At 31.0% G+C, this 13,960-nt stretch overlaps 1 protein-coding gene across 1 annotated transcript in view; it reads left to right on the top strand.

Moving 5' to 3' along the window:
• LOC114328049 (uncharacterized) overlaps positions 1–13,960 on the top strand; it is a 101,803-nt gene that overhangs the window by 68,464 nt on the left and 19,379 nt on the right. Inside the window, exon 4 of the mRNA XM_028276792.2 lies at positions 12,794–12,935. Coding sequence (XP_028132593.2) covers positions 12,794–12,935 — 142 coding nt within the window. The remainder of the gene's footprint in view (positions 1–12,793; positions 12,936–13,960) is intronic.

The raw sequence follows: 13,960 nt of genomic DNA, 5'->3' as shown, positions 1-13,960 counted from the left end.
AAAAACTACACAAAATCTACAAAAAAATGTTTGAAAAATACAACTAAATACCTGCTACCGGTAAAAAACTTAAATGAAAAGGCGCAAAATGTCGCCTGTCAAACTTTTCAATGTGTTTAAAATGTATTTATTTTTTTCGAATCCTGAGAAAACTAATTTTTAAAAAAGTTAAACGCAGAACGAAAGATTACATTATTAATGAGGGCCGAAAGTCCCTGAAAACTTTTATATTGTTTATTTTTATAAGATACAGGGGTGAAAATGAAATATACCTTTTATTTTTAATTGCAAATATTGTATTCAAAAGAAACTTTTTATTTATTCTAAGAGATTTCGGCCCTCGGCAATAACGTCATCTTTCATTATGGGTTTAAAATTTTCAAAATTACTTATAAGTTCTCTCAGGATTCGAAAAAAAAATAAATACATTTAAGACACATTGAAAATTTTGACAGGCGACATTTTGTGACTTTCCTCTCAAGAAACAATGTGTATAAACAAACACAGTGTTTGACAGTTTGACTCCCAGCAGTTTCACAAACGTCAAAGTCTTGAAATGTCGTATTGATGTTGGTTTAAACTTCTTCTGCTTCTTCTGTCTCTTTTTTTGACTTGCATACTTGTACATTTGCCAGTACATTTGGTTGTATTGCAAGTAGTCTTGCTCTAATCCAGCGGTTCTCAATCTGTGGTACATGTATCACTGGTGGTACATATTATCACCTTAAGCTCCACGTGACACAGATGCTGTCTCACGGTGCTGGGATCTTGGCGGACCGCGGGACCTTACCGGGTCTCTCACAGCCGTATTAAAATTAATTTCCGGTCCCCAGATCTCACAAAAAAATGCATGCCGGGGCTTAACGTATTTATTTGTGGTGGTACGCAAAACTCAAAAACTTAGCCAAAATCAGCACTATTATAGTTGTTAATTAGATGACCTAGGTAGATAGATATTTCAGTTAGGTGGTACCAAAAAATAAATAAAAAGTATTTTGTGGTACATCACACAAAGAGGTTGAGAACCGATGCTCTAAATGCTAAATGCAATGCTAAACGCTACAAAACGAAAAGAAACTGAAACGATGAATACTGGTACGTTTCATTATTATGTATTTTTTCCATTTGTATTATTTAAACTACACTACAATTTAAACTACAATATATTTTGAACCTACATACTTCTATTTTCTATTATTTTAAAATCATTTTATTATTTTTTAGGTAAAAATATTTCAAGCAGACATGGCAACTATGTTCATTTCGGTTAAAAAATGTACTTTAATTTAAATCACAAAAATTTTATGCTAAATTACTTTTCTAAATACTTCTTCAAATCCTCTTATTTTGTTTGAAAAATAGGAATTGAACAAATAACTTTTGATAAATGTCACCGTAATACGTCAAAGAAAAAAGTTTTAAGCCCCTACGTTTAGTCATCTCATCCAAATTATTTGGCCGAGACGTTTGTTAAGCACAGTTTTGGAGATGTTTTTAAGTAATTTTATTCTGATTAAACCAGAATGTTTCTGGCGTAGAAATATTTTTGAACTTCTGTAATTCAATCAAATGAGATTACTTATTAAAGTACGCCAAACAACGTGAACCTTTTGTAATTAATTATTTAAGTAAGTATGTACACCAAAAAATGTGAGCGTGAAAATCTTGCAGCACTTTATCAACGACAGAATTAGAGAAAACCTATATAAATATCGACAATATATTTATTACTAAATAATATCACTTCATCAATAAAACAAGTTAATATTTTTATCATTATTCTCTTACATATTATACAGATTTAGCCACAGGTACGGCTCGCACTCCCCCAACGGAGACAATTCACTAATAGTCTGGGCTGATTATCGGAGAATAGGCCATTTTTGGGAAAAGTTATTTACCAGCAATTTTATTGCTGGAATCGAATCTTATAAATGTACATATTAATAATATAGATATGCAAAGTCCGCAGATAGTGTGCTACTTTTTCTATAAACAAAATGGCGCCCGAAAATCGTGTTTTTTTCAATTTTTGCTCTATAACTCCAAAGATTTTAAATTTAGACCAAAAATACCCAAATAAAAATTCACCGCAATTAAATTTTGCATAGAGATGTGTTTTTTACGATTTACTTCGATGAAAAGTTTCCCCGGAAAAAGCGGGTTTTTCCAACAAAATCTTTAATTTTCAACTAAACTTTTAGATAAGTAGTTGTTAATGAATAATTAAATAACTTGGTAACGTAAAAGCCCTTTCCGTATATATTATAATTCCAGAAGCCGATGGAAATTGAATTAACAATTTAGCAACAATTGAAATGTTAATTAAAAATTTACGGTCGTTATAATAACGACAATAATTACGATGCATAAGAATAACTATGATTTTTTCATAAAAAGATGCCATACCTATCTAATGTACTTTACAGAATTAAAATTGGAGTATTTAAGCGCCCTCAGGAATATTTTAAAATTATAAACAATTTTTTGGCTTAAAACAAATAGAATATCTCGGGAAATGTTAAACTAAGTTAAATTTTGAAAACGGTATTCAAAAGGCAGTGGCAGGACGCTTCTTTTAAAAGAAAAAACTTTTTATTATGACGAGTGGTTCCTGAGATACAACCGGTCAAAGTTGGCCGAAATTTACGGCAAAGATATAAAAAATAGTATCATAATTTTCAAACCATCGCCTTTTTATTTTTGTCCTCTTTCTTCACACCAATTTTCATATCTTTAAAATCTTCATAACATATATTATTATAATAAAAACTATCGATAATACGTGTGACAATTGCCAAAAATAGCAAAATTCCAATCAAAAATTAGGTTGGAGAAAATGTAACCCTCAAAGTTCAAAATCGGTATACGTAAAAAAAATGCATTTTCTCGGCTTCCCATTGAGCAATTTCTTTCATTCTTTTTATGTTACCAAGTAACTCGAGTAGAGCCATCGAACTAACGTATTATTAAATGTCAAACTTGCTTTTGTTTTGTTATAATAAATTTATTTATTTATTATAACAGAATATTTTAATTTGTTTAAATAAAAATTGTTTAAATAATTATACAGCTTTCAAATGAGAATATTTATGTTTTTAACTTTAAAAGGTACACTTGTAGTAACTTTGTCTAAAAAAAGCCTACACCTGGAAAAAATATGTAATTTTCTGTTATTATAAATAAATTAATCTATTATAACAAAACAAAAGCAAGTTTGACATTTAATAATGCGTTAGTTCGATGGCTCTACTCGAGTTATTAGGGAACAAAAAAAGAATAAAGGAAATTGCTCCATGGGAAGCCGAGAAAATGCATTTTGTTAACGTATACCGATTTTGAACTTTGAGGGTTACATTTTCTCCAACCTAATTTTTGATTGGAATTTTGCTATTTTTGACAATTTTCACACGTATTATCGATAGTTTTTATTATAATAATATATGTTATGAGGATTTTAAAGATATGAAAATTGGTGAGGAGAAAGAGGACAAAAATAAAAACGTGATGGTTTGAAAATTATGATCCTATTGTTTATATCTTTGCCGTAAATTCCGGTCAAATTTGACCGATTGTATCTCAGGAACCACTCGTTATAGTTAAACGTTTTTTCTTTTAAAAGAAGCGTCCTGCCGCTGTGTTTCGAACACCGTTTTCACAATTTGATTTAGTTTAATATTTCCTGAGATATTCTATTTGTTTATAAACCAAAAGATTGTTTATAATTTTAAAATATTCCTGAGGCCGCTTAGATAGTCCAATTTCAATTCTGTAAAGTACATTAGATAGGTATAGTGTCTTTTTATGAGAGAGTTGTAGTTATTCTTATGCATCATAATTATTGTCGTTATTAGAGCGACCGTAAATTTTTAATTAACATTTTAATTGTTGCTAAACTGTTCATTCAATTTCCATCGTCTTCTGGAATTATAATACATACGGAAAGGGCTTTTTCGTTACCAAGTTATTTAATTATTGATTAACAACTACTTATATAAAAGTTTAGTTGAAAATTAAAGATTTTGTTGGAAAAACCCGCTTTTTCCGGGGAAACTTTTCATCGAAGTAAATCGGAAAAAACACATCTCTATGCAAAATTTAATTGCGGTGAATTTTTATTTGGGTGTTTTTGGTCTAAAGTTAAAATGTTTGGAGTTATATAGCAAAAATTGAAAAAAACACGATTTTCGGGCGCCATTTTGTTTATAAAAAAAGTAGCACACTATCTGCGAACTTTGCATATCTATATTATTAATACATACAATAATAAGATTTGATTCCAGCAATAAAATTGCTGGTAAATAACTTTTCCTTGTATTTTGCTAATTAGCCCAGAGTATAATCCCAGATGCCTACGGCATTGAAAGAATTGATTTCTGGTGGAATTCTTTCCGTGTTGTCGAGACCTAGGTGACTTGGTACGTCGGGGTATCTCCCAAAAAATGTATTACAGATATGAAGTTTGATAGTAGTATCGTTTTCTGAATGGATTTATATATATGTGCATTAAGACCCAGCTGTTTTATGTTCTCTAAGGCAGGCCGCACATCAAAGAAACATGAAAGGTAAATTACGTTTCATGGAAATAAACCACTGCTATACAAATATATGTCCGGCCATTTATGAAACTCTCCGAAAATAAAAATGTGTCATGAGCATGAATCACACTCGTTTCATTGGTAGGCGGACTTTGAGATTTGTTTAGCAGTGTTTTCTTTTCATGAAACATGTTTTTCGTTTCATGTTTCATGTTTTTCGTTTCATGTTTCTTTGGTGTGCGGCTTGGGCGGCTTGACTAAGCCCGACCGCACATCAAAGAAACATGAAACGTAAATTACTTTTCATGGAAATAAACCACTGCTAAACAAATATACGTCCGGCCATTTATGAAACTCTCCGAAAATAAAAATGTGTCATGAGCATGAATCACACTCGTTTCATTGGTAGGCGGACTTTGAGATTTGTTTGGCAGTGTTTTAGTTTCATGAAACATGTTTTTCGTTTCATGTTTCATGTTTTTCGTTTCATGTTTCTTTGGTGTGCGGCTTGGCTAAGAGGCTACTCCGAATGACTGCAGTGGTAGACAGAATAATACTGCAGTGGTAGACAGAATAATAGGTATCGTTTGGGTACTTTCTATTCGCCATTGTGTGCTTATTTTTGATTTATAGATCGCTATACTTGGTCATCTTTTCTTGTATTTTGTACGTAGACTATTACTGTTATCGCTAGGTATCGCCATATCTATTAGTGTTGTTTGCGTAGTCAGTTTATTAACTATGTAGTATGAAATCCTGTCTATTGTGAGTTAGACAAATGGCTGTTCTGTGAACACGTGCGGTCTCAGTTTAGCTAGTAGTTCTCATTTTCAACCATTCTATCAGGAACGTGTTAATGATAAAAGGGTGGTTCGTTTTCGAGAAGTTCCAGTTTGTTTGCTAGTTCTTGGTGAATAATCTTTCCGACTGAGTCAAGGCGTTCTCTATAATCAGTTTCGATAAAAGCCTGGCGACCCCCTGTAAGATGTTGGATAGTGTCTTGGGCATCGACATCGGCATTTGTCGTTTTGGACCTGAGTGTCTTTGACAATATACTTCAGGTAATATCTAGTTGGAATAATCTGATCCTGAATGGAAAGCAGAAAATCCTCTGTCTCGGGAAACATTCTCCTGATATCAACCAGTAGTTCCACGCTGTATTGTCGGCATATTCTTGGTGGATCTCATTCCGATGCAATCTATGCAGAGTTTACCATCCAGGTGCGCATTTTTTTTGCTAAATTAGCTAGTTTATGTGCATTTCTTGTTCTCTCAGATTAAGCGGCGTTGAGACATCTACTGTTGCACGATGTAAAGTAGATGTCTCAGCCTGCATCTGCAAATAAGTTCTTAAATTAGCAACCTGCTTACTTATCCAATAATTGTTTACTTCTTCCCCCAGATATCCCCATAATGTTGTTCTCTCTACTGCGTGGATGATATTTTTGTGCCTTTATGAGAAGTGGTCTTACTTTTCGCTGAAGAGTTTCTATATTCATCTTTGACCACTTTATAATACCAAATTAATTAAAATGTACCGGGTGTCCCAATAAGAATGGCTCTCGGCCATATCTCAGGAACCGTTTATAGTACAGCTTTAAAAAAAATATTTATAACAAAAGCTGTCACGGGAAAAGCCTGGAAATTATTTTCATAATTGTAGGTCCACCGTTAGAGTCCCTAATCGAATATCAAAAATAAAAAATCAAAATTTTACAAAATTTACCTAAGGAAATGGCACTGGAAATCCAATCATCGTATTCTTCATAAAATTCTGTGCATATTTGATTTCACAAGTTTAAGTCTACCTTTGAACCTTCTTATGAAAAAATGGCTGTAAGTCCGGTTCTAATAAATCGAATTTTTCATACTTGGTCTTGGTGAAAACAGTTCTTTTTTGTCAATGTAAGTGTCTTATGTTCGAAATAGCCTAATAAGTAATATGCCAGCTAGTAGGCGTTATTTAATTATTTTCGAAACTCTTGTTTTCTTTAGAGAATATTAAATACAAGTATGCATTTTTAATCCAGTATCACAAAACTAGACCAAATTAGAAACATAATACCGAAAACCGCATATTTATACCTTTTTTCTATCTTGAGATATCTTAAGAAACGTGTAAATTTTAAACAACTGTTAATCTCACCGGTAAACGAAGTTAAGGAACAGTAGTGTGCTATGGAAAAAACAAAGAAATATTTTCCAGAGATGTAAACGTATATAATTAATTAAAACAAGACTAAGACAAACAACACTATAAAATATAACAAAGAAATAAAAGCAACTACTTACTTAGTGTCGACCTAAATGTTTAAATTGTTGTCCATCATTTTCGATGCAAGCATTTACTCTTTCAAGAGTGGATTGAACAGCAGCCTCAATTTCTGCTTTCGCAATGCGTTGAATGGCGTTTCTTATTCTCTAGATTCTAGATCATATTTTCTCGAGTAGTGGGCCATGCGGCAAAAACAAGGTCTTTAATCCGTCCCCATAAATAAAAGTCTAAAACAGTTAAATCTGCTGCTATTCAATCTATTCTTGAAAGAGTAAATGCTTGCATCGAAAATGATGGGCAACAATTTGAACATTTAGGCAGTCAGTAAGACTAAGTAAGTAGTTTCTTTTATTTCTTTGATATATTTTATAGTGTTGTTTGTCTTATTGTTGTTTTAATTAATTATATACGTTTACATCTGTAAAATGTTTATTTGTTTTTTCCATAGCACACTACTTTTCCTTAACCTCGTTTACCGGTGACAGTAACAGTTATGTTTAAAATTTACATATTTCTTAAGATATCTCGAGATAGAAAAAAGGTATCGACATGCCGTTTTGTTGCTAATTTGGTCTTATTTTGTAATACAAGCATAAAAATGCATATTTGCATTTAATATTTTCCGAAGAAAACTAGATTTCTGAAAATAATTAAATGACGCATCCTAGCTCGCACATAACTTATTAGGCTATTTCAAAAATAAGACACTTACATTGACAAAAAAGAACTGTTTTCACCAAGACCAAGTATGAAAAATTCGATTTATTAGAACCGGACTTACAGCCATTTTTTCATAAGAAGGTTCCCACTCACCCCCACCTCTTATTTGCAAAGGTAGACTTAAACTTGTGAAATCAAATATGCACAGAATTTTATGAAGAATACGATGATTGGATTTCCAGTGCCCTTTCATCAGGTAAATTTTGTAAATTTTTGATTTTTTATTTTTTTATATTCAATTACGCCCTCTAGCGGTGGACTTACAATTATATAAAAAATATTTTCCAGGCTTTTCTCGAGGCAACTTTCGTTATAAATATTTGTTTCTTAAAGCTGTACTATAAACGGTTCCTGAGATATGACCGAAAGCCATTCTTAATGGGACATTGGGACACCCGGTACATATAGGTTTGTATTATAGAGAATTTAAAGTATTTGAATTAGATACCTACACTGTATTCCCGTTAACCACTTTATGGTGGATGCGGTAAATTTTTCAATAAGAAAAAAATCAAAATTGTTTCTTGCACGAAAATTGTTGATGGTTTCGAAAAAACCCCATTTCGAAAAATTATTCTCAGTCTAAAGTTTTCTTAGAAACACTATTGATTAAAAGAATCATTTCCATAAGTTATAACATAATCAATAATTAGTTACAATTTTAACAGGATCTCTATTTATTCAGAGGATTTAAATATTGTTTCAAAAGAGCAAAATAAAACTGAAAACCTACAAACGTAGATCTTTTGAGAGTTTATAATATGAAAGAAATTTCAACCAGCTTTTGTCTACTCTCCTAACTTTGCATATCTCCATAATAATCGTTAGTTTATACCAAACTTCTACGTACTTCCATTATATCCGGCTAACATTCTAATATAACTATTTAACTATATTGAAACTCTGGTATATGAACCGTAAACAACTACATCAAGTATGCTCAAAGTTGAATAGCTCTGGAAACGTTATTTTGTTGACAAAAATGTATATTTTTTAGAAAATAATTTAGAAGAAAAATAGGTAAATTTACTTAGAAAATGTATTTGCTTTGAACATAGGCATGACAGCTTTTTAGTCTGGGTTGCAATGCTGAAAATCGCGTCCTAGAGACTTACTAGAAACTAATTCTGCTCTAACTTAAATCAAAATGTTCTGACCTGTATTTAGTCCGTTCGTTGACGGTAAAATATTGCGAAACCCCTAAGGTTTAAAGAACCGCTTGGATTGACATGAAATTTGGCATACACATAGCTGAAATGTCAAAGAAACAAAGTGATATTGTGCAGATGCGTGCTTTTGCTCTGGGGGTGCGTTTCACCCCTTTTCGGGGGTGAAAAAATTTACGTCCAAAATAATTCCCGAAGTGGATAAACTGACCAATTTTAAGTAAATTTTGTTCTGTAGAGATTTTTCACCAAGTGTTAAGAATATGTTCATCTTTCAACAAAATAACCACCTTTTTAGACGGTTTTTCGTAAATAAATCAAAAAGTAGGTATTTTGTCGAAAATATCATTTTTGCTAAATATATAGCCTGTATAAAGGCGAAAAAAATGGTCGATGTATTAGGTCTCCAGACCTAGTAGAAGCACATGCTAATAAATAATAGGTTCATATTCGTCAAATTCCAAATCAAATAGTTTAACATGAAATAACCAAAAAATGAAGCACTTTTTGGGGAAATCTCAATACAACTTTTTTTAAAGTGTTTTTAAAAAAAAATTATTTTTGTTATGTAAAAAAAATTTCTAGCATCAAAAGTAAGCAAGTTACGCTCAGAATATAGTAGGTCCCTTTTTTTTAAAGAAATCGGGAAAATCACCCCCTACTTAGCATCTCAAATGAACTTAATCGTTACCACTTCACAAGTTGCTTTATTTGTGTATGTATTGTTTATATGATCTGTAGGTTTCATCGGTTCAAAGTCCTTATTTGTGAAAGGACTGTAGTTGAAAGGGCTTGAACTATTCACTAATCACGAGTGCATGCATATTAAGAAACACTAAATCTTAACAAAGTTTTGTCTTGCAGAAAAACAAGTAAATCCAAAATATTCAGAAAAGCAAAGCCGACTTTTTTTGGGATTTTTGGTTTCACTAATAATTTTTAATTTATTTTGAAAAAAAGCATTTTGCTCAAAATTAGATATTTTCAACTTTTTATTTTAAAACCATTTTTTTAATAATCACTTTGAACCGTTGAAACTTACCGACACATCAAATACAGGGTGTAACAAAAATACAGTTCACAAATTAAATCACATGTTCTGAGATCAAAAATAGTTCGATTAAACCCAACTTACCTTAGTACAAATGTGCACATAAAATAGTTATAGCCCCTTTAAGTTACAAAATAAAAATCGATTTTTTCCAATATATTGAACACTTAGAGATTTTTTACTGAAATTGGACATGTGACATTCATATGGCAGAAATATTAAAAAAAATAAAAATGAAAATTGTGCACCTCATAAAAATTTTATGGGGGTTTTGTTCCCTTAAACGTCCCCAAATATTTTTGTACGTACCAATTAAATAATTATTGTGGTACCATAAGTTAAACAAAACGTTTTTAAAACTTTTTTGTCTTTTTATAATTTTTTGATAAGCCAGTTTTTATCGAGATATTTTGAACATTTGTAAAATCCAACACAAATTTTTAAATGGTAAGTAAGATTATAGAGACCTCGTAATAATATGACAATTTATTTCGAATTCACATTTTTTTGGTATACTTTGAAACATGTTAACATCTCGATAAAAAATCGTTTATCGAAAAAATACTGTGATGCAAAAAATTTTAGAAACATTGTGTTTAACTAATGGTACTACAATAATAATTTAATTGGAACGTACACAAACATTTGGGGCGTTTAAAGGAACAATACCCCCATAAAATTTTTAGGTAAAGGTATTAAAAAAGAAGCCGCATCTCGATAAAAACTGGTTTATCGAAAAAATACTTAGAGGCAAAAAGTTTTAAAAACATTGTGTTTTAACTAATGGTACAGCAGAGATTCTTTAATTGGAACGAGCACAAAAGTTTATGGGGGTTTAAAGGAACAAAACCGTCAAAATCTATTTTTCAATCGAACTATTTTTGGTCCCAGAATATGTGATTTAATTTATGACATGCATTTTTGTTACACCCTGTATAAACACACCATAATAAAGCAACTTATGAAGTGGTAACGATTAATTTCATTTAAAATGCTAATTAGGGGTTGATTTATTTTTGCCAAAACAAAAGGAAACAACTATATACTGAGCGTAACTTGCTTACATTTGATGGAAGAAACTTAAAAATAACAGAAATAAAGCTTTTTTTAAACACTTTAAAAAAGTTGTAATGAGTTTTTTCCAAAAATAAGTGCTTCATTTTTTGGTTATTTCACGTTGAAATATTATATTTGACGAATATGAAGCTATTTTTAATTAGCCATTGTACAACTCTGCTTCTACCAGGTCTAGAGACCTCATACATACACAATTTTTTCAGTTTTTTTCAGGCTACATTTTTGGTAAAAGTTTTTTTTTTGTTGAAACATTCACATATTTATTATATTCACTCGAAAATAACTCGAACATTGTTGACTTAGGGAATTATTTTGAACGTATGTTTTTTCACCCAGTTTTTAGGTGAGTTTCACCCCGCAGAAGGGGTGAAACTCACCTACTTGTAGAAGCACATCAAGACAATATCACTTTTCTCTTTGACATGTGAGCTATGTGTATGCTAAATTTCATGTAAATTCAAGCAGTTCTTTAAAATTTGGAGCAACAATCGTGATTCAATATTCAATGTACTAATTATCAATCTGAAAATTTGAAAAATTTGGTTTTATTATATAAAAGCTACAATTAGAAATTAGACACATTTTAGTCAAAACCCGTTTATTTTGACGTTTTGAGTTCCAATTCGAAAATCGTTCTCCAAATACAAATTTCCCAATGACCGAAGTGAAAATCTAACGACAAAATAAACGTATTTTCAAATTAAACTGTGGTTCATTCCCATTAAATACAGGATGTCCAGAAACTCTACCGAAAAACGAAGACAGGAGATTCCTCAGATAATTTTAAGACAATTTAACCCAATTCACCTAGTCCGAAAATGCTTCCTAAGGGAGCTAGAGCTCTTTGAAGATGGCGTCATGTAATTAGTTTTTCTTAAATACCTCCAGAACTCTTCTATTTAGAAAAACGAAAATTTGTATGCATATTTACTTTCTAGAAATGAATCGATTCCATCCATTGCGACTTTCTAGTACCGGTCATAGGCGTCGGTTTGGGTAGGGCAACGGTTATTTTATTGCCTAACTTTTTTGTCTTTAATTTTTAAGCATTTTTGACTCTGAATGATTAAATCGTGAGGTGTTCTAGTCCTAAAAGGCACTCTTACTTTAAGTCGATAGGATACACCGTTTTCTAGAAAAATCGATTTGAAAATTTTTCGTTCTTTTAATTTCAAAAAAAAAAGATTAAAAAAAACTATTTAGAAAGATGAAAACTGGTACATTTATTTATATTCCAGAGATTAATCGATTTCATTAATGGCGATTTTCTAGTACCGGTCATAGGCGTCCGTTTTGGGTAGGTCAACACTTATTTTATAGCATAGCTTTATTGTCTTTAATTTTTAACTATTTTTGACATTAGATTATTCAATTATGAGATATTTGAGTACTAAAAGTTACTCTTGCTTTAAGTTGGTAAAATACATCGTTTTTATTTTTAATTTTTTTCATTTTTTTTTCAAATTCCCAAAACTAAAAACTTTCAAATCGATTTTTCTAGAAAACGGTGTGTCGTACCGACTTAAAGTAAGAGTAGCTTTTAGTACTAGAATACGTTACAATTTAATAATCCAGTATCAAAAATGCTTAAAAGTTGAAGACCAAAAAGTTATGCGATAAAATAACCGTTGCCCTACCCAAAACGGACGCCTATGACCGGTACTAGAAATTCGCAATGAATGGAATCGATTAATTTCGTAAAAGTAAATATGTATACAAATGTTCGTTTTTCTAAATAGAAGCGTTCTGGAGGTATTTAAGAAAAACTAATTACTTGGCGCCATCTTCAAAGAACTCTAGCTCCCTTAGGAAGCATTTTCGGACTAGGTGAATTGGGTTAAATTGTCTTAAAATTATCTGAGGAATCTTCTGTCTTCGTTTGTCGGTAGAGTTTCTGGACACCCTGTATATATTAAATACGAATAGTTCCTTTCCTAACTTATACGCTGCTTATGTTATGTTTTAGTTGGAAAAGTTCTTAAAATCAACCGTATTTGAGCTTGATTTTGATGAAGAAGTTACGGAGAGAGGAAGGTACTCACCAAGATTTATTGACGAAATTGCTGGAGAAATTGACATTATAGAAGATAAAAAAGATACTTTATTTAGTAAGTATTTTTATATTTTAAATTAATACCTAACCAAAATGTGTGAACCTTTTTTTATTTTTTTGTTGTTTTCTTTTATTTTAGCTCTTATTTTGAATATATTTTTAATACAGCTTATTGTTATTAATCAGCCCTGTGATGAACCACTCACGTTAAATAGAACAAAAGTTATCCTGTAGTTAACTTATAATCCTCAAATTGGTGTGATGTATCATATAAATAAACTTAACTAGTTGAGTTCTTGAGCTATCTGATACATATATCAACTGTCACTTTATAACACGACGTTAAACCTCAAGTTATAAGATAACTCTGTCGTTTTGTCAGTTATGTTAAGGATTGTAAGATTGGGTTTATATTTTGATTTGTTTTTAGATAGAAATCAAGTAAATATTTAACGTAGAACGCTGCTTCAGGTTGTCCCAGGATCTTTTGCGGCCGGGGGCGTCATTTGAAATTTTGATAGGGGGGGGGGCAAGCATTATATATTATACAATATATTATATATGATGTAATGATGAAAATTGATGTATTTTTTTTAAATTTCAGTAATTTTCAGGGTCAGGGGGGGCATTACCCTCAAATGACGCCCCTGTGTGCGGCATTTTATTAATTTAATAAATCATTTTTAATATCAAATATAAAGCAGCACATAATTATCAGTCACATAGATCTAAGATAATTAAAAACACTTAGGTAATAAAATTAAAACAATAATAAAAATGAAAAATAATTGATGGATTAGACCGTTACTTGATGAAAGTTCATTTTATCTAAGAACACACCGAAAGCGTTTGTTTTCTATACTTCCACAAAATTTATTATAACTATGTTACTATGTGACTATATTTTGTGGAAGTATAGAAAACAAACGTTTTCAGTGTTTTATTGTTAGAAAAAAATGAAAAAGAGAGCTAATAATTTAAAAATAGAAGGGTAATGCAATTTTAAAAATTATACAAAAATCAAATCGAGAGAAACAAGTTGAAATGTTTATTTATAAACATCGAAGGGTTTTATCTACT

This window comes from Diabrotica virgifera, chromosome 6, assembly GCF_917563875.1.
Source record: "Diabrotica virgifera virgifera chromosome 6, PGI_DIABVI_V3a".
In the NCBI taxonomy this organism is placed as follows: domain Eukaryota; kingdom Metazoa; phylum Arthropoda; class Insecta; order Coleoptera; family Chrysomelidae; genus Diabrotica; species Diabrotica virgifera.
The sequence above is the reverse complement of the archived record's forward strand: the minus strand, read 5'-3'. Positions and strand labels throughout refer to the sequence as shown.